This window comes from Mustela nivalis (genome assembly GCF_964662115.1).
Source record: "Mustela nivalis genome assembly, chromosome: 12".
Taxonomy (NCBI): domain Eukaryota; kingdom Metazoa; phylum Chordata; class Mammalia; order Carnivora; family Mustelidae; genus Mustela; species Mustela nivalis.
In genome coordinates this window covers 70442499-70463854 of record NC_139031.1, presented here as the reverse complement: position 1 = coordinate 70463854, position 21356 = coordinate 70442499, and the positions used below count along the sequence as shown (strand labels likewise).

Genomic DNA, 21356 nt, shown 5'->3' with positions numbered 1-21356 from the left:
TGAGAACTTTAAGGGAGTAGTGTCTTGATGAAGAAACTAATTAGCCATGTTGGGAGCCACTTTGTGTAGCCTGAGTCTTGTGTTTTGTCCTGAATGGTACTCCAGTTCCTCACTGCAGCTGTGAGAATTTTGTAGGTTGGAATAGGCTTTTTCTCTGTGGAATCTCAACAGAGCCACTCCCTTACTGTGTGTGGGGATTCTCATTTCATGTGCCCCATTTCTGAGCCCTCTGGCTATAAATGAGAGAGGGTAGGTAATATAGATGTCAATTCTAATATTTCACCTCCCAACACTATGTATGCATTTGGCCATGTGATATGAATGCTACACTCTTGACGCTTTTTTTCCATGATGGAGTTTTTAGCCAGTATATAATTGTGGATGCCAAGTGAGACAAAATTCACATAGCTTCTTTCTCCTCATGACCTTTTGGGAATATAGAGTATGTTTTTAGTGGAAACAGTGACTAAAAGCCACCCAGATTTCTACAGAGTTGCCACGTCCTTCTATTTGTGACCAGGGGTTCCTGTCCCTTGTCCAGTGGGACATGTTCAGTTATGACACGTAGGCAAAGGCCCCCCCCCCACCTTCTAGGGGAGGGCTTGTTTTAGGATACATGGTACACTTCACAAATACAAGTTCTTTTTAAAATTTTGTTTCTAGGCGCTAAAGTGACTTCCTTCTATTTTATTATTTTTTTCCCCCAAAGCTACCAAATAAGCTCTGGTAAATAAAGCAAAGCAAAGATTCTGGGTTCAAACCTCCTTAGATAATTTTGTGGTAATTTTTTTTCATAGATATGGTAGCCAATGACAAAACAGTACTTCTGTATTAGAAATACATAAACCTACAAATTTCTACACAGGAGGTAATGGTACAGATGCTGTTGTAATTCGTGTATATTCTTTTTTTCTCTACTTTGCACTTACTCTGATCCCATTGCTTTAAAAAAAATTAATAAGGTATACTTTGGGTATACCCTACTGGACAATTTTATTTCAGAGTATTTCAAAATTAAAGAATTGTATGAAATTGCCCTGACTTTTTGTGAGAAGTTTGAGTAAAAATGTTACCCAAGAAAATGATTATCATTCATATGGTACCCAGAGTTTGAAACAAATTTTACCCCTCAAACTCTCGACCTCTCGTACAGTCTCAATCTCTTATGTGGCCATACCAGCCGAATCTATCACTGTATGTGTAGAGCACTGCACCTCAATTTTTTTAAAAATAATTTTTATTTATTTGACAGACAGAGATCACAAGTAGGCAGAGAGGCAGGCAGAGAGAGAGGAGGAAGCAGGCTCCCTGATGAGCAGAGAGCCCGATGCGGAGCTCGATCCCAGGACCCTGGGATCATGACCTGAGCAGAAGGCAGAGGCTTTAATCCACCGAGCCACCCAGGTGCCCCTGCACCTCAATTTTTAATGTGCACGCAAATCTCCTAGGGGTCATGTTCAAGTGTAAGTTTTGACTTAGTGGGACTTAAGGGGGCAGGTGTGGCACTGAGATCCCAGGCATTGCCAACACCAGTGGTCCACAGCAGAAAGGGGTTAGAGAATATTCCAGATGAAATCCTGATTCCTAAAGATAGCTATGTTCCAAAAAACCTGTCTAGGCCACAACTAACCGTAGGGCATTTTTTACAGTTATGGTGTTGTTCATCAAACTTTGTGTTAAATTTATCATGATGATTAGGGTGAAATGAAGAACATAGAGGTCAGTAAATAGAAGCATCTGTCTACATGAACCTGTAAGCAAACTATCATGTACATCTAAAATCAAGAGTATAATTATTATTTTTTATTTTTTATTCAATTATTTTTATTAACATGTAATATATTATTTGCCCCAGGGGTACAGGTTTGTGAAGAATATAATTATTTTTTAAGAAGATGTTATTTATTTAGAGGGAGCATGTGCACGCTTATGTGGAGGAAGGGTAGAGGCAGAGAGAGGGAGAACAGAACACCCATTTCATGCTAATGCGGGTCTCAACCGGGTCTCGATCCCACGACCCTGAGATCATGACCCAGAGCAGAAACCAAGTCAGCTGCTCAACTGATTGAGCCAACCAGGTGCCCCTCAGGGGTGTAACAGAAGGGAAAGTAACTTAATAAAATTGTCTTAGCAGCATATATTAAAATTTAAGCTGCTGAGAAGACCACCTAAATATTTCACAATAAAACTGGCCAAACAATCATCAAGTCTCTTGGTGGTAAAGCATTGAAGCCCACCAAGGGTTGTAACAAAACTAGGGTCACTGAAGTGGCATAAAGGAATGGAGTGTCCTCAAGAATTCTCCCTTCAGCTATGTCCATTAGCCAGTGGATTCAGGGTTTCAGTGAAATTAGGTCAGACCCCGAAGAAACCAGTCAGTAGAAACATAAGCATTTTTAAATTAAATCACAGCAATAGATGCGGAAATCTGGTGAGTGGTATAGCTGGTGAAACTCTTTTCATTGAATGGAAAAGATCTGGGCTTGGAAGGTGCCTCATTGCATGTAGGTAGGACTAATTTTTTTAACAGCCTATGTTTAGTTGAAGGGGAAGGTTCATAATAAGGAAGATAGTCCATTTTTGAGTAGATGTTAACAGAACACTCATTTATGCCATCTTTGGGGCTTTTAGAAACATTAAAGAAATGGAAGATAATGATTTCTATGCTCACGGTGTTTCCAGTTTGGTAATAGAAATGCAACGAACACATGAGAAACAGCAAAACAATGACCTCCTCCCATCCCAGCAAAATAAACCAAACATAAGACAACAAATTCCACTGTGGCTTATGTGAAAGCATACAAGACAGCATTCATTTAAGTGACAAATGATGAAGTACAATGTAGCAATGACCTAGTTGTTTTGTGAGGGCATTTGTAGTTGTGACAGTGGCAGTGTCATAAGGACATGACTGGCATTTAGTCGACAGAACCAGGGTTGCCAAACATGGTGCAGTGTGACTGCTATGCTACATCGTGCCACTCACAAATAATCTGGCAGCCAGGTGGCCCAGGACGCCGTCACTGAGCAGCCGTGAGAGTGGCAGTGCTGGGATTTGGGAGTTGAGAGAGGCCCACAGAGCCTGGAGAGACCGGGAGATGTTCGTGGCATGAACCTATCCTCCTCCTTTCTAAACCTAAAATCCTAAGCGAAATGCAATGTAAACGGAAGCACAAAGAAATGAATTTTTGTGTCTGGCCTTATGTAGTTAATCTCTTTAAAACCATTTACCAGTTGTAAACTGCTGCCTAGAGTTTGTAACAGAGAGCCGAGCTGTAAAAGATCTTAAGAGCTATTTACTTCAGCTGTATCATTTTGGAGATGAGAAGACTGAGATGCAGACAGTTTTAAGTGACTTGTTGTCAGTCACCTACGTGACTTAACATGGACGGGAGGCTTGCCTGGATGTTGTTAGCTAATATTCTGGAGGTGATTTTAGGCAAGGTCTTGGTTCTGATAAAACATAGCTGTAAGTAAAAATACACCCATGCGTATATCCCCTTATGTACATATAGATAACACATCCCATATCTTTGCTCTCTGTAACCTTGGCACACACACACACATGCACACATAATGCACACGCATGCACGCACGTGAGAAAAAGAAGACCACAATCAAAGAGAGGGAAACATACTTTTAGATCTTGCAAGCTGAGGTTAGAGATGAGGGTAGCTGTCGTGGGTTATGATGCTAGTGGCATTAGAAATTCCTCTTACTCCATCCCCCTACCCCCACCCCCACCAGAATACCTTGCCCACCTACGCACCTGTAGCTGAAATTCTTTTGAAAAGGAATGAAACTTTTGGTTCTATAATTCTTAAAGTTCAAGTAATTCTGGGAGAGGTTACGTTCTGATTTAAGTGTCCAAAAGTTTATAGATGACTGATGATGGGTTTTTTATTGGGAGCAGATTTTGAGAGGAGAAACCCATCAGACCCTCACAGGGCAATGGATGAGGAGAAAAACAAACATAAGAGTTGTTGCAATATCAAAGCTTTTCTGTATTTATATTTGCCAGCTTTGTATTGGACGGATCATGGATATTTTTTCCATGAACCTCGGAAGACCATGACTTAGCTTCCTGCTTCATGCATCATGCTTATTTGCTGTGCATCAGTGTAGACTCCTTTAAACCAGTTCTTTCCCTGGTGTCTGGTTTCGTGAAGAGTGTGGGGCGAAGAAATGGAGAAGATCACACCATGAACTCAATAAAATGCCAATCACCAGAAAATGGTTGATTCAAAGGGACAATTTTCAGCCTGAATGAATTCACTTGAAATGAATGCCAACCTTAACTGAATTAAGTTGTGCTCTTTCAAATCCACTGCTGTGAGTTTGGTAGACAGTTGTCTGGATTTTACATAGCTCCAAGCTAAAATCGTAGGTCAAACTGTGACTTTTGGAGCCTCCAACACTATTTGAGTTTCTAACAATTTTTACTGAGTTTTGAGTCCTTCAGCTAATGGACAGACCCCTGTTAATAATGAGTGAACCGAAATAATTGATTCACATGAACACCCAAATATATGGGTGCATATCTAACCTTGTTTGAATTCTAGGTTCTATTGAATTTACTGGGAAAAACAACAACAGCAACAACCCAGAAGTTTATTTTAGTATTGGTGATGATTTCTTCTTCTTTATCTGCCTTCAAGTACCATGAGACATCTCTGCTTATGTAAATTTTGTCACTTTTGTTTCTACACAACAGGAACAAGGAACAGAAGTGCTAGTCATAGAGAATACAGAGCCTTATTCCCATTAATATTGGAATGTCTGTTATTTTCAGGTATTACTGATAGCCCTCCTATTTTCTGTGATTGGCTTTGGGAAGAGGAACCGAAGGTGTTTTCTTCTGATCGTATATCATTTGAGAAAACCACTCTTAATCAATGTAAAGCCCTTACTTTCCCAAATTAGTCAAAAACCTTTGCTAGACCCTTCAGGTGGAGATTTGAAGGAGAAAGTGTTCTTGGTGGGGGGTTGGGGGGGATGAGGTGGGGGCTATAACATAGAAAACAGGAGACAGTCACATTGTTGAGGTTAAAGTATCACAAGAAGAATAATTATAGTCCAGGGTATGCGAAATATTGGAGCAAAACTAAGTGCTAAGTGGGATTTAATCAACAAAGGCTTCTGAGCAAAGGTAATTTTTGAGAAGAGTCTTTTAGTAAAATTGAAGAATAATTGATACATAATATTGTATTAGTTTCAGGTATATAAATACAGTGCTTTGATATTTATATATACTACAGAATGGTCACTGTATTAGTCTAGTTACTGTCTGTCACTGTACAAAGTTGCTATGATATTATTGACTGTATTTCCTATGCTGTACATCTACATGTCTTATTTATTTTATAACTGAAAGACTGTACCTCCTAGTTCCCTTTACCTATTTCATCCGTTCCCCCCAACCCCTTCCCTTTGGCAGCCATCAGTTTGTTTTTGTATTTACGAATCTGTTTCATTTGTTTTGTTTTTCTTAGATTCCACATACAGATTTTTTAGATTTCACGTATAAGTGAAAGCATATGGTGTTTGTCTTTGTCTGTCTGAATTTCACTTAGGATAATATCCCCTGGGTCCACTCATATTGTTGCAAATGGCAGGAGTTCATTCTTTTATATGGCTGAGTAATAGTCCATGATATTTATTGTATACTGTATATATTAAATACCTTTTTTATTCACTTATCTGTTGATGGACATTTAGGTGGCTTCCCTCTCTTGGTTAAATAATGTTTTGACATACCCGGTGTGCTGATGTCTTTTTGGATTAGTGTTTTTGTTTTCTTTGGATTAATACTCAGAAGTGGAATTGTTGGATTATATAATATTTCTATTATTAATTTTTTGAGGCACCTCCAAACGGTTTTCCATAGTGACTTCATAAATTTACATTCTCACCAACAGTGCATGAGAATTACTTTTTTTACACATTCTCACCATCACTTGTTATTTCTTGTCTTTTTAATACTAGCCCTTCTGATGCTGGGAGGTAATCTCTCATTGTGATTTTGATTTGCATTTTCACATACCAGTGGACCATTTCTGTGTCTTCTTAAGAAAAGTGTTTATTCAGATCTTCTACCCATTTTTTTTATTCAGATTTTTTTAATATTGTGTTGTATGAGTTCTATAAAGATATATTTTAGATTGAACCCCATATTGGATATCACTTTCAAATATCTTCTCCCATTTAGTAGGTTGCCTTTTTGTTTGTTGATGGTTTCCTTCACTGTGCAGTAGCTTTTAGTTTGATATAGTCCCATTTGTTTCCACTTTTGGTCTTGCCTGTTGAAACAGATCTGTTGTATTAACAAAACAAAGGATAAAATGTAGGATCATCTCAGCAGCTGCAGGAAAAGCATTTGGCAAAATTCCACACCCACTTAAGATTAAAAACTCTCAACAAAGTAGGCATAGAGGGAATGTACCTCAACAGAATAAAAGACATACATGACAGACCCAAGCTAATATCATACTCAATGGTGAAAAGCTGAAAGCTTTTCCTTTAAGATCAGAAGCAAGACAAGGATGCCCACTCTTGCCACTTTTATTTAGCATAGTATTGGTAGTCCTGGCTATAGCTGTTAGGCAAGAAAAAGAAATAAAATGCATTCAAATTGGAAAGGAAGAAGAATAACTGCCACTATTTGCAGATGACATGATACTACTCAGAGAAAATCTTAAACCCTCCCCCCAAAATCTATTAGAACTAATAAATAAATTTATTAAATTTACAGGATACAGAATCAATATACAGAAATGTGTTGTGTTTCTATACACTAGTAACTATTAGAGAATTTAAGAAAACAGTTCCATTTATATTTGCATTAAAAAGGAATAAAATAGCTAGGAGTAAATTTAACCAAGGAGGTGTGAAAGACCTATACTCTAAAAACAAGACATTAATGAAAGAAATTGAAGATGACACAAATAAGGAAAACAAGCACAGATATGATTATTGCAAATTATATTACGGTACTTACATTCATCCTATTTAAAAAACCAACATTGTGGGTTTAATGAAGTTTATTATTACTTCTATGTGTCTTTTTTATACCTTCCTAAGGTTATAGAGCTACTTATTTAAATTATTTGCAGGGGTTTCAGTGATACTTTTTCAATCTTCTTGGTATAGTGCCTTTACAGATCCTCAGACAAACCAGTGCCTTTCAGAACAGCTGGGTTTATAGGACCCGAGTTGTTGGCTGTTGGGGTCTTGGTTGCTTTTTCCACAGTGATTCAGATCTGTGTTACTGGTTAGCAGTCATTTGGGTTCTTTTTTTTTTTTTTTAAAGGGTTAAATTTCACTTAGTTATTAAAATTTAACTCATTTCCAAAAAATGCTTCCTGCCTTGGTTTCACAGATGTTTCCTTTGTAATCTGGTTTCTCTCTACCAGGTATGTTCTTTGTAAATATTGCTTAGGCAACATCACATGCTCTTCTGTCTGTTACTGTGTTATATTGACCTGCCCTGGTATTAGAGTGTACCCTGTCCTTCCTACGCTAGTGCTCCTTAGGCTCTCTTCAGGCCCTGACCAGTCATTCCTGCTTTGGTTACTGTTATGCCCCAATAATGGGTCCATGATTAAAGGAGCGAGACTGGTACAAAGCGAAGGTCAAGCAATAAAGCAAAGCTTTATTTCGCACCAAGCATCAAGAATCTAACCAAACATTCTGGGCCGCACCTCTTAAAAGAGAGGGCGACCCTTTTCTGTTTCACAGTCTAGCTTTTAAGGGCAAAGGCCATGCGGTTGGGCCTGGCCACGCACAGATAGCCAATGAGATTGTAACACACACAGAAAACTCCACAGTGATGCTAGGTGACCAATTGAGTTACAGTTTCCCCATTAGACATTTGAACCAGCCTATTATACCTTGATTAAGATTGGCGCCCAAAAGGCTCCCAAAGGGCGGGGCCTATACTCCTTGGTAACCAAGGAGACAGTATGCATTACCCCCTGATCGGATGTCTCCACCTGGCCTGACCCACCCTTGTACCTGGGCTTTGTTACTTGTCGCCTAGTAAATCCCCTGGGGGAAGGGGAGCAGGGACAGTTTCTAAATAGGTCCTTACAGGTATAGTTCCTCCTTTCTCTAGCCTGTCTCTAGCCTGTCTTCTTCCTTATTCTCTGCAGTTAGTTCCATGGATTAAAACCAACCATATCCTATTATGTTCATGCTTCTTTTATTTCATAACTGCCTTTTGCCCTTTATAAAAACTTTTCTCTTTTGAAATCATAGTGGTCTTTCTCTAACTCAACTTGTTCCATTTAACCATGATTTTATTTTCCTTGTGATGCCCAAATACATAATCACTGTTTGGCTCTTAGGAATCCCTATAGGCAGACTCCTTTGTCCAATCTAGCATTGCCCCCTGACATTTTTGAAAGGGTCTTAGTTTTCTGGTAACAGCTGGATATTTCACAACTGTTTTGTGTTTCCTGCCCTGTGAACTGGAATCGGATTACCTTTCAAGGATTCCTCTTTTTTTCATAGTGGAGAATTGGAACATAGAGCAAAATCTGGGCTCTAGAGGTACACAAGAAAGTTAGTAATGCATCAAAGAGCTACTGTTGGGTGGTTGGAAAAATCTGCCTTTTGAGGTTATGGGTTCCCATTGATTTTTTTTTTTTTCAGTTTGATATACCATGCTTTGGTCCTTTAGTTTTGTTAAAGTATTAGATTTTATGTGTCTTTAAGACTTTTATGTGTCTTCAAGCATTTTGTTGTGGGAAGAAAGAGATTTCTCTTTGGGTAGTGGGAATATTTATTTAGGTTGCTGACAGACTGGTAGAAGGAGTCAGATGACGATTTAGGCACCAGGGAGGAGCACCAGTGGATAACCTGACTTCTAGAACCCTCTTTCCCTGCTAGGACTCCAGTGTGCTCACTCTTCTCTTTGTGTACCCTGGGTTCTTCAATAATTTTATTCTTCAAGCTGCCAGAAATTGTGTCTTTCTCTCGGGGGAAGGAGTGCTGTTCTTCCTTCATCTGGCCTGCATCTCTCTCTGGACCCAACCCCTCTGACTTCTCCTTGGGGTCTGCAAGATGAGTTGCTTGACAAGCTCGTGAGGTTGTCTCTATACCTTTATGAAGGGCCTGGATGCTTCCCTCTGTTCTGCTTCTGGTTAACACAGCTGGATAGATCACGTTTAAGATGTTTGTCCCAAATATCGGAAACTTGAAACTTTTCTAGAACAGTCATTCTGTCCTATGTGGAAAATTCAAGGATAGATTACTTTCCTGGATGAAGATACATGTACAAAGCAGGTGCTGATAATGGTGTTACTCACATAAGCCCAGGCAAGGTGAAGACCAGCGTTAATTGTGTATAACCTGAATTATGTAGAGAATTTGTTTGTGAGCTTAAAATGCTAATGGAGAAAACTCTCAATATGTGGTCATTTATTGATAATGGCCATAAGAATCATCACTGACTTTTGCCTGGATCTGATACAGTCTATCAGACTCAGAAAATGGTATCTGGGACACATTCCTGAGTTTAGACATTCTGCTCAGATGTCAAAGCACTGCAAGCAATTTCAGTTAAGCAAGTGTATTAGTTTTCTATTGCTGTGTAACTTATCACCACAAATGTACTAGCTTCTTAGCTCTGTTTCTGTAGACATTCAGGCGCAGCAGGGCTGGTTTCTCTGCCCTCAGGCTCTCTCAAAATCAAGATTTTGGGCATGGTTGTGGTTCGTACCTGGGGCTCAGGATCCTCTTAAGCAGCTCGCTGGTTACTGGCAGAAATAATTTGCTTGTGGTTGCAACAGGACCATTGTCCCCATTTGCCTGCTAGCTGTCAGCCAGTGAGCCCTCTCAGCTCACCCCGTGCTGTGCCATGTGGCCTCCATTTCAGTTCAAAGCTTAACGTGTTTGTTTTCTTCCAGGCTACTCAGATCACGTCTCTCCTTTTTTTCCTACAACTAGCTGAAGGAAGCTCTCTGCTTTTCAGGAGCTTGCTTGATGAGGTCAGGCCCACTCAGGATAATCTCCATCTTTGCCACATCACAGAATATAATCATAGCTATGATAGCTTGTTGTATTCACTCTCAAAGGGGAGGGGATTATTGAAAGGTGAGAGCCACAGCGTTGGGTATAGTCGTGAGCTCTCTGCCTTCCAAAGGTGAGGGACATGAGGTGTCATTTTAGAATTCTGCCTATCACAAGGAGCTTGTCCTTAAAAAAAATTGTTGATAGCATTTTATGCATAAATTTGTATATTTATTATTTTTGTATCAAGACTGCTGTCTTTTTGACAATAGCTTTCGGATGAGAATTGTTTCATAGCGTCAGTCCTATTAGCAACAGCAAGAAGACTACCTATTTGAATGAACTTTCTCACATGTGATCTTTTAATTTGACAGAACCTTACTGAGCTTTCTGGTGGGCCAGGCACTGAGTAAGGCACTGTGTGAGCACTGTGGGAAGAGGGCAGTAATGCAGACAACCTTCTTGCCTGCATGGAACTGGATAAGAAGATTCTGAGTCCCAAATGTGCTCTGTTTCTGGGGTACCTGGAAAGAATGGGACTCTGCAAACCATTGTACGGATACATTGTAAAAGTATCATAGGAAGTAGGAACTAGCTAGCAAGAAATATGTGGTGAATGTAACAAAGAAAATCACAACCATCGGCATGTTTCCATACAAGTATACTATTTTAAGGAAGTTTACTTTATGTTAATGATAATTTTCTGCTTGTATTTTGTTGTTTGCTGGTAGAAGGCAAAAATAATAGATTTTTGAAGTGCTTAAGAATGTTTATGGGAAATATTTAAAGTTTAGGAAATTTTGTTGAAATACTCTTTCCCATCAAAATTAGGAAAAGGCTGCCACTCTTCTGCCTTCATGTTAGAACACTTTAGAGAAGCTGGTTTTCCATAGTGCATAGTTCACACTGATTTTTGTAATTATCCAGTGTGCCATAGACAGGTCTATGAAATGAGATGCCACCTGACTGGACATAAAAATGTAGGTCCCAGGGGCGCCTGGGTGGCTCAGTGGGTTAAGCCGCTGCCTTCGGCTCAGGTCATGATCTCAGGGTCCTGGGATCGAGCCCCACGTCGGGCTCTCTGCTCAGCAGGGAGCCTGCTTCCCTCTCTCTCTCTCTCTCTCTCTCTCTCTGCCTGCCTCTCTGCCTACTTGTGATCTCTCTGTGTCAAATAAATAAATAAAATCTTTAAAAAAAAATGTAGGTCCCTTAATATAAAGCTTGAGGAAATACATAAGGCCTTACTTGGCAGTACATCCCATAATAATATCTCTTGTTTAAATTATATATATCAGAGAATTTATCCAAATTTCCAGTGAAAGTACATCTTTCTCCTCAACTTAACAGAAAACCTTGTGAGTCTTATTTTTGTCAGAACTGTTAGCACAAAGAATGGTAAATGAAAGGTTTATATGAGTTTATGTGATTCCAGGAACTCGTTAAGAATTAAGTTCATTCTGGGGCGCCTGGGTGGCTCAGTGGATTAAGCCTCTGCCTTCGGCCCAGGTCATGATCTCAGGGTCCTGGGATCGAGCCCCGCATTGGGCTCTCTGCTCAGCAGGGAGCCCGCTTCTGCCTCTCTCTCTCTCTCTCTCTGCCTGCTTGGGATCTCTCTCTCTCTCCCTGTGTCAAATAAATAAATAAAATCTTTAAAAAAAAAAAAAAAAAAAAGAATTAAGTTCATTCTTTCAGCTTTGATGGTGTCCTTATAGCTAGCTCTTCTTTTCTCTGCTGACATGTTGAAGTGACATTTGTCATTTAGTCCTAGCTAATACATTTTGCTGTAGCTGTGTTGGTGTATATCTGTTACAAGTTTATACTGCGTAAACTTCTCTCATAAAAGTTTTTCACATAATAGAAGAAAACACAATATTCTTTTTATTTTATTTTTATTTTTTTAATTAACATATAGTGTACTATCTGCTTCAGGGGTACAGGTCTGTGAATCATCAGTCTTAGACAATTCATAGCACTCACCATAACACATACCCTCCCCAATGCCCATAACCCAACCACCCTATCCTTCCCCCCACAACCCTTCAACAACCCTCAGTTTCATGAGATTAAAAGTCTCATATGGTTTTTCTCCCTCCCTGGTCCCATCTTGTTTCATTTTTTCCCTCCCTACCCCCACGACGCCCTGCCCTGCCTCTCAGATTCCTCATAACAGAGATCATATGATTATTCATTGACTTAGTTTGCTTAGCTTAATACCCTCTAGTTCCCTCCATGTCATTGCAAATGTTAAGATTTAGGGGATTTTTGATGGCTGCATAGTATTTCATTCCACATCTTCTTTATCCATTACTCCTTTGATGAACATCTAGGTTCTTTCCATCATTTGGCTATTGTGGACATTGCTGCTATAAACATTCGGGAAATCCAGTATTCTATCTGATAAAATATATTTTACTAAGAATGTTCAAAGACCTTGAATAAAAAATAGAATATAGGGTTTAATAGAATGTAGAGTTAGCTCCATCTTCTCCTTTGCAAAAAGAGATGTTTCTATGGCTCTGTGCTTCCTGGTGCTATTTTCAAGGATAGAGTTGCAGTCCAAATATGGTCACTATTTTCCCATTATCTATGTATCAATTCAGTCCACGTTTGCATCTTTTTATATTATCATTTTATATACATTTATGGCCTCACTTGATTTATATATGCATATGTAAATATCCTTTTAAATTAAGAAACTAGTAATATTTTATGGCTGCAACACAGAGATTAGCTTCTTCTGGAAAGTGTCACAGTAAATTGAAAGACCTGTGGATTTTTTTCTTTTCTTTTTTTCTTTCTTTAGGTTTTACTTTTCTCAGCCACGTTTTATAGTTCCTGTATATAGATCTTGCACACATTTGGTCAGAATTATCACTAAATATTTTATATTGTTCAAAGCTCTTACAAATTGTTGTTTATTGTCTTTATTTTTTATAATTTTTTAAATTTTAGAATTCTAATTGTTTATTGCTAATATCTAGAAATACAGATGTTTTTGTATATTGATCTTTATCTTGCACCCTTGAGAACTTATTTATCAATTCTTTTTTTTCTTAAAGATTTTATTTATTTGACAGAGATCACAAGTAGGCAGAGAGGCAGGCAGAGAGAGAAGAGGAGGCAGGCTCCCTGCTGAACAGAGAGCTCGATGCGGGGCTCGATACCAGGACCCTGGGATCTTGACCTGAGCTGAAGGCAGAGGCTTTAACCCACCGAGCCACCCAGGCGACCCTTATTTATTAATTCTAGTGGTTTTTTTTTTTCTCTAGATTTCATTGGATTTTCTACGTGAATGATAATATCTTCTGTGAATAAAATCAGCTTTACTTCTTCCTTTCCAGTGTGGATGCTTATTATTTCTTTTCTTCTGCCTTGTAGCATTTTCTAGAATTTTTTTTTTTAAGATTTTATTTATTTATTTGACAGAGATCACAAGTAGGCAGAGAGGCAGGCAGAGAGAGAGGAGGAAGCAGGCTCCCTGCTGAGCAGAGAGCCCGATGTGGGGCTCGATCCCAGGACGCTGGGATCATGACCCGAGCCGAAGGTAGAGGCTTTAACCCACTGAGCCACCCAGGCGCCCCGCATTTTCTAGAATTTATAATACAATGTTAAGTCAGTGATTAGAGTGGACTTCCTTGATTTGTTCCTGTTCTTAGGAGGAAGGTATTCAGTTTCTCACCACTAACTTTTATGTCACACTGCCTTTTTTTTTTTCAGCTTGAAGAAGTTTTCTTCTATGTTTTTGAATTTTGTATTTTAATTTCAGTTAGTTAATATATAGTATTATATTAGTTTCAGGTGTACAATACAGCACTTCCATACCATACAATACAATACAATACAATGCAATACAATACATACAATACAATTCAGCACTTCCATACATCACCCTGAGCTCATCACAAGTGCACTCCTTAATCCCCATCACCTATTTCACCCACCTACCCCCCCCCCCACCTCCCCTTTGGTAAGCATCAGTTTGTTCTTGAGAGTTAAGAGTCTCTTTCTTGATTTGTCTCTCTCTCATTTGTTTTCATTGCTTGTTTATTCCGTTTCTTAAATTCCACATATGAGTGAAATCATACAGTATTTCTCTTTCTCTGACTGACTGACTTCGCTGAGTATTATACTCTTGAGTTCTGTCCATAGTGTTGCAAATGACAAGATTTCATTTTTTATGGCTGAATAATATTCCAGTGTATGTATATAGCACATCTTTTTTACCCATTTATCTATCAGTGGACACTTGGAGGGCTTCCATTATCATGGCTATTGTGAAGCTGCTATAAACACAGGGATCCATGTATTCCTTTGAGTTAGTGTTTTCATATTCTTTGGGTAAATACCCTGTAGTGAGATTGCTGTATCATAAGATATTTTTATTTTTAACTTTTTGAGGAACCTCCGTACTGTTTTCCACAGTGGCTTCTCCAGTTTACATTCTTACCAACAGTGCACAAGTGTTCCTTTTTCTCCACATCCTGGCCAACACCTGTTGTTTCCTATGTTGTTAATTTTAGCCATTCTGTGTTTCTATTTTTAATTGGTAATGTTTTTATCATAAATGGGTACTAGATTTTGTCAGATGTTTTTTCTGAGACTATTGAGGTGATCATATGATTAAAAATATCTATGTATTATTTATTGCTGCATAACAGATTATCCCAAATCTTAACATCTTAAAATAGCAAACATGGTTTATCTAATATTTTCTGTGGGTCTAGAATTTAGATACTCCTTATCTGGGTACCTCTGGCAATGGGTCTCTCTGAAGTTCTGATCAAGCAATAGACCAGAGCTGTAGTTGTACTTGAAAGCACAGATCGTGTTGGTGTTTTTAGGCCCCGGTCTTTCTGCACATGTGCCTCTTGACAGGGCTGCCTTACGGCGTAGCAGCTGGCCTTCCTTAGGACTACGTGATCTAAGAGAGAGGGGAAGAGTACCAATACAGAAGCTATAGTCTTTTTATAATTATTTCTCTGAAGTGATATTCCATGATTTCTGCCATTCTGTTTATTGGATACAAGTCAGAAAGTACAGTCCACATTCAAGGTCTGGGGGCTAAGTAAGAGTGTGAATATCTGGAAATGGCCGTTGCTGGGAACTGTTTTAGAAACAACGTTCTACCATTATTTATTAAAATAGTAAACTGAACATTTTGTGTGTGTTAGAGCAAGAGTACTTGTGAATGGGAGTGGGGAGAGCGGGAGAGAGAGAATCTCAAGCAGGTTCCATCCCCAGCACAGAACCCAAGGTGGGGCTTGATCTCACAACCCTGAGATATGACCTGAGCCGAAATGAAGAATGAGATGCTTAACCAGCTGAGCCACCCAAGCGCCCCTAAAATGGTAACCTACACATTTTTGAATGTTAAGCCTTACTCTCCTTCCTGGGGTTAATTCTACTTTTTCATGATTTATTATCCTTTTTACATACTATTGGATTAAGTTTATTAGAAGTGTGCTAAAGATTTCTACATTTATATTCATGAGAGCAATCAGTCTATAGTTTTCTTATAATATTTTTGTCTGGTTGTAGGTTTGGGGTGATGTTGGTTTCATATAATAAGTTGGGAAGTATTCTTGCCTCATTAATTTTTTTTTTTTTGAAGAATTTCTCTAGAATTGATGTTATTCCTTCTGTAAATGTATGGTTTACTTTGCCAGTAGTGTTGCCTAACTCTTGCTTTTTCTTTGTTGAAACGTTTTTGGCTACAAATTTAATTTCTTAAATAGATGTAGATTTATTTAGTTTATCTGTTTCTTCTGGAGTGAGCTTTGGTAGTTTTTGTCCTTTAAGGAATTTGTTTCATCTGAGTTGCTGAATTGATTGGCATAAGGTTGTTCATAATTATATTTAGGTCTGTAGGATATCATGCCTCTCCAATTTTTGATATTGGCAGTATGTGTTTTTTTTTACATTTTGTCCTTATCAGTCTGGCTAGAGGTTTATTTATTTTTTAAAAAATCTTCTCTGAAAACAAACCAACCACCTTTTGGTTTCATTGATTTTCTTTATTGCTTTCTGTTTTCTGTTTTGTGTACTTACATCCTGGTATTTATTCATTATTTTCATTCTTCTAGTTATTTTGAGTTTTACTTGCTCTTCTTTTTCTGGTATTTTAAGGTGTAGTCACATTACTTGGAGACCTTTCTTCTTTCCTACTGTATGCATTTAGTATTCTCCAGTTGAAGTACTCCTTTAGCTACATTCTACCATTTTGATATTTTGTGTTATTTTCATTTAGTTCAAGATACTTTCCAATTCTCCTATTGTATTATTTAGTTTCTAGATACTTACTGTCATACTTAAATCTTTTAAATCCTTTCTGGCTCCTTTTTAACGTATTAATGGTTTAAAGCAATTTGATTTTGATGTACCTTCATGTTTTTTTGTGTGTGTTTCTTGTACTTGGGGTTTGTTGACTTCTCAGGCCTATGTGTTTATACATTATTGTAATCGACTTGCCTCAGTGATGTGGGTGGTTTCATACCCACATCACATCTATTGCCTCTTACTATCATATCCTTAAGAAGAAAACATAAATCCTTAAAAATATTTAGTGCATCTCATCTACTTGTGATAAATTGTTAGTTTTTGATCATGGATAGAGAAATGTGCCTTAAAACTTACCAATAGTATTATATAGTATTATGGTTTGCTAAAAAGTGTGATGATAATCCTTCTCATTTGACTTAATTAAAATTCAACCTGTGCTTTGCAGTTGAGTCATACTTAGGACAGAACTGATGCTTAATTTTTTTTTTTTAATTTTTTAAGATTTTATTTATTTATTTCAGAGAGAGAGAGAGATTGAGAGAGGAGGAGCAGGTGGGGCAGAGGGAGTGGGAGAAGCAGACTTCCTGCTGAGCAGGAAGCTGATGTAGGACCCTGGGATCATCACCTGAGCCAAAGGTAGATGTTTAACTGACTGAGACATGCAAGTGCCCCACGATTTAATTAAATCTTTTTTTGGTTTGTTTAAAAATTTTTAAGGAAGGGCATAATTTAATTATATCTACTTTCCTACTTCAGCAGTTTAAAACAATTTCATTGTCAGACAATTCAAACAATGGGAGGCATATAAAAAATTAGTAATCTTACCCTTTACCAGTTCAATTCCACATGTCTGGAGGTATCTTATGTTAACAGTTTGGTGTGTTTTCTTCTATTTCTTTCACTGTGCTCACACATACACATACAGATATTTAGGTCTGTGTCTGTCTCTGTGAGTCTGCATGTATATCTGTATCTGTATGCGTTCATACACATACATACATGTATTCCTCATGTGGAATCATCCTGTATGTAACACTCAGATACTTTATATTTTTTATTTTAGCAGTATGGGATTTTCTTCTGTTTTCCTGCTTTAAAAAATAAAGATAGGGAAACTTCACAGCAAGAAAAGGAAAACTTTAAAAGCAATTTCAGAATTACCTTTCCTCTAGAGAGAATAGTAAAGTTTACCTAGCTTCACAGACAAGCTAGATGCCATAAAATTATTTAATAAGAACAACAAAGTCTCCAGAGTATAAGAAGAATGAAAGGCTTAGAACATAGACTAGGAAACAACGAGGGCAAAAGTCAGAGACTAAAATAAAATGGGAGACTGGGGCAGGCAGGGAGAGAATGGGGGAAGTTGGAAAGCAAATAGAGGTCTTGTGGATTTTGAAATGAGTGCTACTCAGTGTTTCTCTTTTACAGCATTATTTCTATGCATCCATTAGTTTTGGTATTAGAAAACATACTGTTTTCAATCTCTAACCATTACCTCTTTTATATGCTCAAGTTTTATATTCCAGTTTGGAGATGAACTTAGGATAGGATGGATTTACTTTTGAAATACATGGTGATCTCTTCCTCTAGCTGTGTTCGCTACTTCCATGATGACCTGTTAGTTAAAATGCCCATCTGATTTAGCTCAACTGATTTAAAAAAAAAAATTACTATTATTAAGGCAAGTTGTCCAACTTCCTAATGATTCAGAATCATTGCACTTGCAGGCAGGTGGTAAAAATTGGGACAGGGGTCAAGAACCACTTTAGGGGACTAGTAGTCTGAACCTTAAGCTTCCCATTTGATGGACAGCATTTTTAGTGTCTGCCCTAGAAGCAGAATAATTATGAGGAATTTTTCATACTGGGATTTAAGCTGATATTGTTTTTAGAGTGTGGACTTTCTGGGTATTTCCTGAAATGGAAATCAGCATGCTTTCTAGAATAATAAATCGAGTGTTTCATGATACTAAAGTTTCAGTGGAAAGTTTTGAATTTCTTTCTTTCTTTTTTCCTAGATATGTGTCACAAAGATGTCTACACGGAACTGCCCGGGAATGGACTCAGTGATCAAACCCTTGGACACAATTCCTGAGGATAAAAAAGTCAGGGTTCAGAGGACACAGAGCACTTTTGACCCATTTGAGAAACCAGCTAATCAAGTGAAGAGGGTGCATTCGGAGAACAATGCTTGCATCAACTTTAAGTCTTCCTCCACTGGCAAAGAGTCTCCCAAAGTTAGGCGGCACTCCAGCCCCAGCTCGGTGAGTGGGGTCTTCTTTGCCAGCCGGGAAGCTGAAGGAGTGTCCCTCTAACAGTCATGGCGCTGTGCTGGAAGAGGACAAGGGGCTTTCTCAGTGCCTTATTATGTGCGCTCTCTCAGGGTGGTTCAGTGTTTTGGGGGGAAGAGAGAGCACAAATCTATATACAGACTCTTTATTCATAAGGACTCAGCAAGCAAATGAGAAATGATTCAACTAATTTTTGGAAAAAATCATTTTTTTTTTCCTAGTTGTTTCCAGTTAGAGGATTTATAATGAAAGATCCTTTGGTATTTCAAACCCTTGGAAGAGGATATTGAACTTTACTCTTTTTGTGGACAATATAGTTTTGGGTTTGGCAAATTCACGAAGAATGTCATTTCAGAGTAAATGTTCAAGTGTATTCACTTGTCTTGTTCCAGTTTTGTTTTGTTTTGTTAATTTTATTTATTTATTTGACAGATCACAAGTAGGCAGAGAGGCAGGCAGAGAGCTCAATATGGGGCTCGATTCCAGAACCCTGAGATCATGACCTGAGCTGAAGGCAGAGGCTTTAACTCACTGAGCCATCCAGGTGCCCCCAGTGTAACTGTTTTAAAATTAAAATTAAAATTTTAATTTAAAATTTTTTAAATTTAAATTTAAAATTTAAGAGCTAGATGTTGAAATTGGTCTCCTTAAGAAGAAATCCTGTTCATTGTAATGAAATTTTCTTACTCATGCTAAATTAAGGCAAGACATGCCTTTTGACCTAAGAAGGTATACAGTTCTGAGATGAATTTTTTACCGTAAATTTTTGCTGAAACTTACATTTCTAAAACCAGCTTCCATTTAGCCTTGTAAAAACCCTTATGATGTTTTAGAATTAAGTAATTTTCAGATTTAGCTTACACTTAAGAACCTTCTGAGTAAATGTTCTAAGAGTAGTTGTTCTAAGATGGTAAGAGGAGGATGCTAAGAGAATTTTGATTCTATCACCCTGCTAAGAAACATGCCATTCTACAGATATTAAATATTAAATTTTTTGAGGGTAAACAGAGCCAGAAATGTCAACTGCTAGAAGAGTATTGACACTTCAATTCAATTAAACTGTATGACACTGCACAAATCTGGTCACATTTTGTGTTAATGAAGCCAAAATAAATATTATCAGTGCAGCATTTGTGAGGAGCATTGGTTATCTGCTTTTTTCCCCAAATTGACCCCATAGTCTTGTCTGTGAGTGCGAGGTAGCATCTGTCTAGGTCACAGATGCATCACTAACTCCTGGGAGAACTTTTAGATTTAGTAGCATTTTAGGAGAAAGAAGTTGTTGGGAATGATTAAGCCTATGTTATGGAAAGATAATTGTATATATTTTACTACATAGTTATCATAATATTATATATCAACCTAAAATGATATATAGAAATTGGCATCTTCAGATATTGCAGTGAGGCCTACTTGTACTAAAGAATTATTTACCTTTTATCTGAAATGTAAATGTAACTAGCTGTCCTGTGTTGTATCTCAATACTAGTTATGATCTGCTGGGGCATTTCTTCTTTTGTTGCTCAGATTCTTTCTACGTAGCCATTGGGAACTCTTTTAGGTTGGCCCTTATGCCTTTTTGAGATGTCTTCGTCCCTTTGTTTTTTTGAACACGTCCTTACCTTCTGGTCCTACAAGACATTTTTGGCTTATATTGTGTTTTTCTCAACCCCAGATCTAAAACCAGCCATTTCTGCAAAGAATCTCAGTTCCTTTTCTTGGAAAGTGGTAGTTAGAAACAAGGATGTGGGTGCTGGCTGTGCTTGTTGCTACTGGGGGTCACGTAGTTGTAAACGTCAGTGTGTGCATCATAATATAAATGATGACCATGGAGTTTCCGTATTTTTAATATTTAATAAGGAATTAGTTTTGGTTCTTATCAAGGAAAGTTGAATCTTGCCTGATGCTTTTTGTAGTTCCTCTAAAGTTCCATGTTATCTTTACTAAAGTAATGCTGAAACATAACTTAAAAGATGAAATAGACAAGTCTGGGAGGATGGCAGTGGCATAGGTTTTGAAACCCCTCTCATGGCTAGAACAACTAGGATAGTAAAAACAAAACCAGTAGGTAATATTGACAACAGCTACAGTTGGCAAGTATCTCCATGCACCTCAGAATAAAAGTGAGGGAGAACAGACTGTGAATAGTTTTCAGAACTGTATGGTATTAGGACGTGTGAGGATGGAAATCAGGGAAGGGGAAAGGACTACTCCTCTTTGAGACTGTTCTCAGAAATACTACCCCCCACCGTTGCCATCAGGTACATACTGGCAACTTGTTGGGACATTCTGAGGACAGTGACAGCAACTGGGAGGGACTTTGATGGCTTCTGTGAGTAGGTGAGTGCAAGGAGACCAGGGTGGTTTACTAATATTGGAGTAGTCTGCTGGCCTTTCTGTGGCTTCTCTAGAATGTCAAATTGAAGCACCGTTCCAGGACAGAGCCCGGCATTGAATAGAAAGTGCTCAAGCAGACTTCTGTGTAGGTCCCATTCAGTGGGGGTGCAAAGGAAAGGCATGGTCCAGAAAGAAATGTTGGAGCAAAACAGATGAGGGAGGATCTCAGTGTGTGCTAGATTGTCTTTATTTTTTTAACTTCGTGAAACAGGTGAAAGAACTTTATTCCAGGAAGCTAGAAAAGCTATCTTGGCCACACCCCTGTCTTAAACTACTGAATAATTAATTTTACTTAAAATAACAATACAAAAATTATTGGTTAGATCCTATACGAAACCATGAGAAAAAAAAGAGCAGAATAACATTATTCTGATGTTAT

General features: G+C 38.1%; 1 protein-coding gene across 10 annotated transcripts in view; it reads left to right on the top strand.

Annotated features, from left to right (window-relative positions):
* CDK14 (cyclin dependent kinase 14) overlaps positions 1-21356 on the top strand; it is a 575914-nt gene that overhangs the window by 118297 nt on the left and 436261 nt on the right. For all 10 annotated transcript variants that reach the window (XM_082692298.1, XM_082692296.1, XM_082692295.1 and 7 more), the window contains one exon: positions 18308-18553. In XM_082692298.1, coding sequence (XP_082548424.1) covers positions 18308-18553 — 246 coding nt within the window. The remainder of the gene's footprint in view (positions 1-18307; positions 18554-21356) is intronic.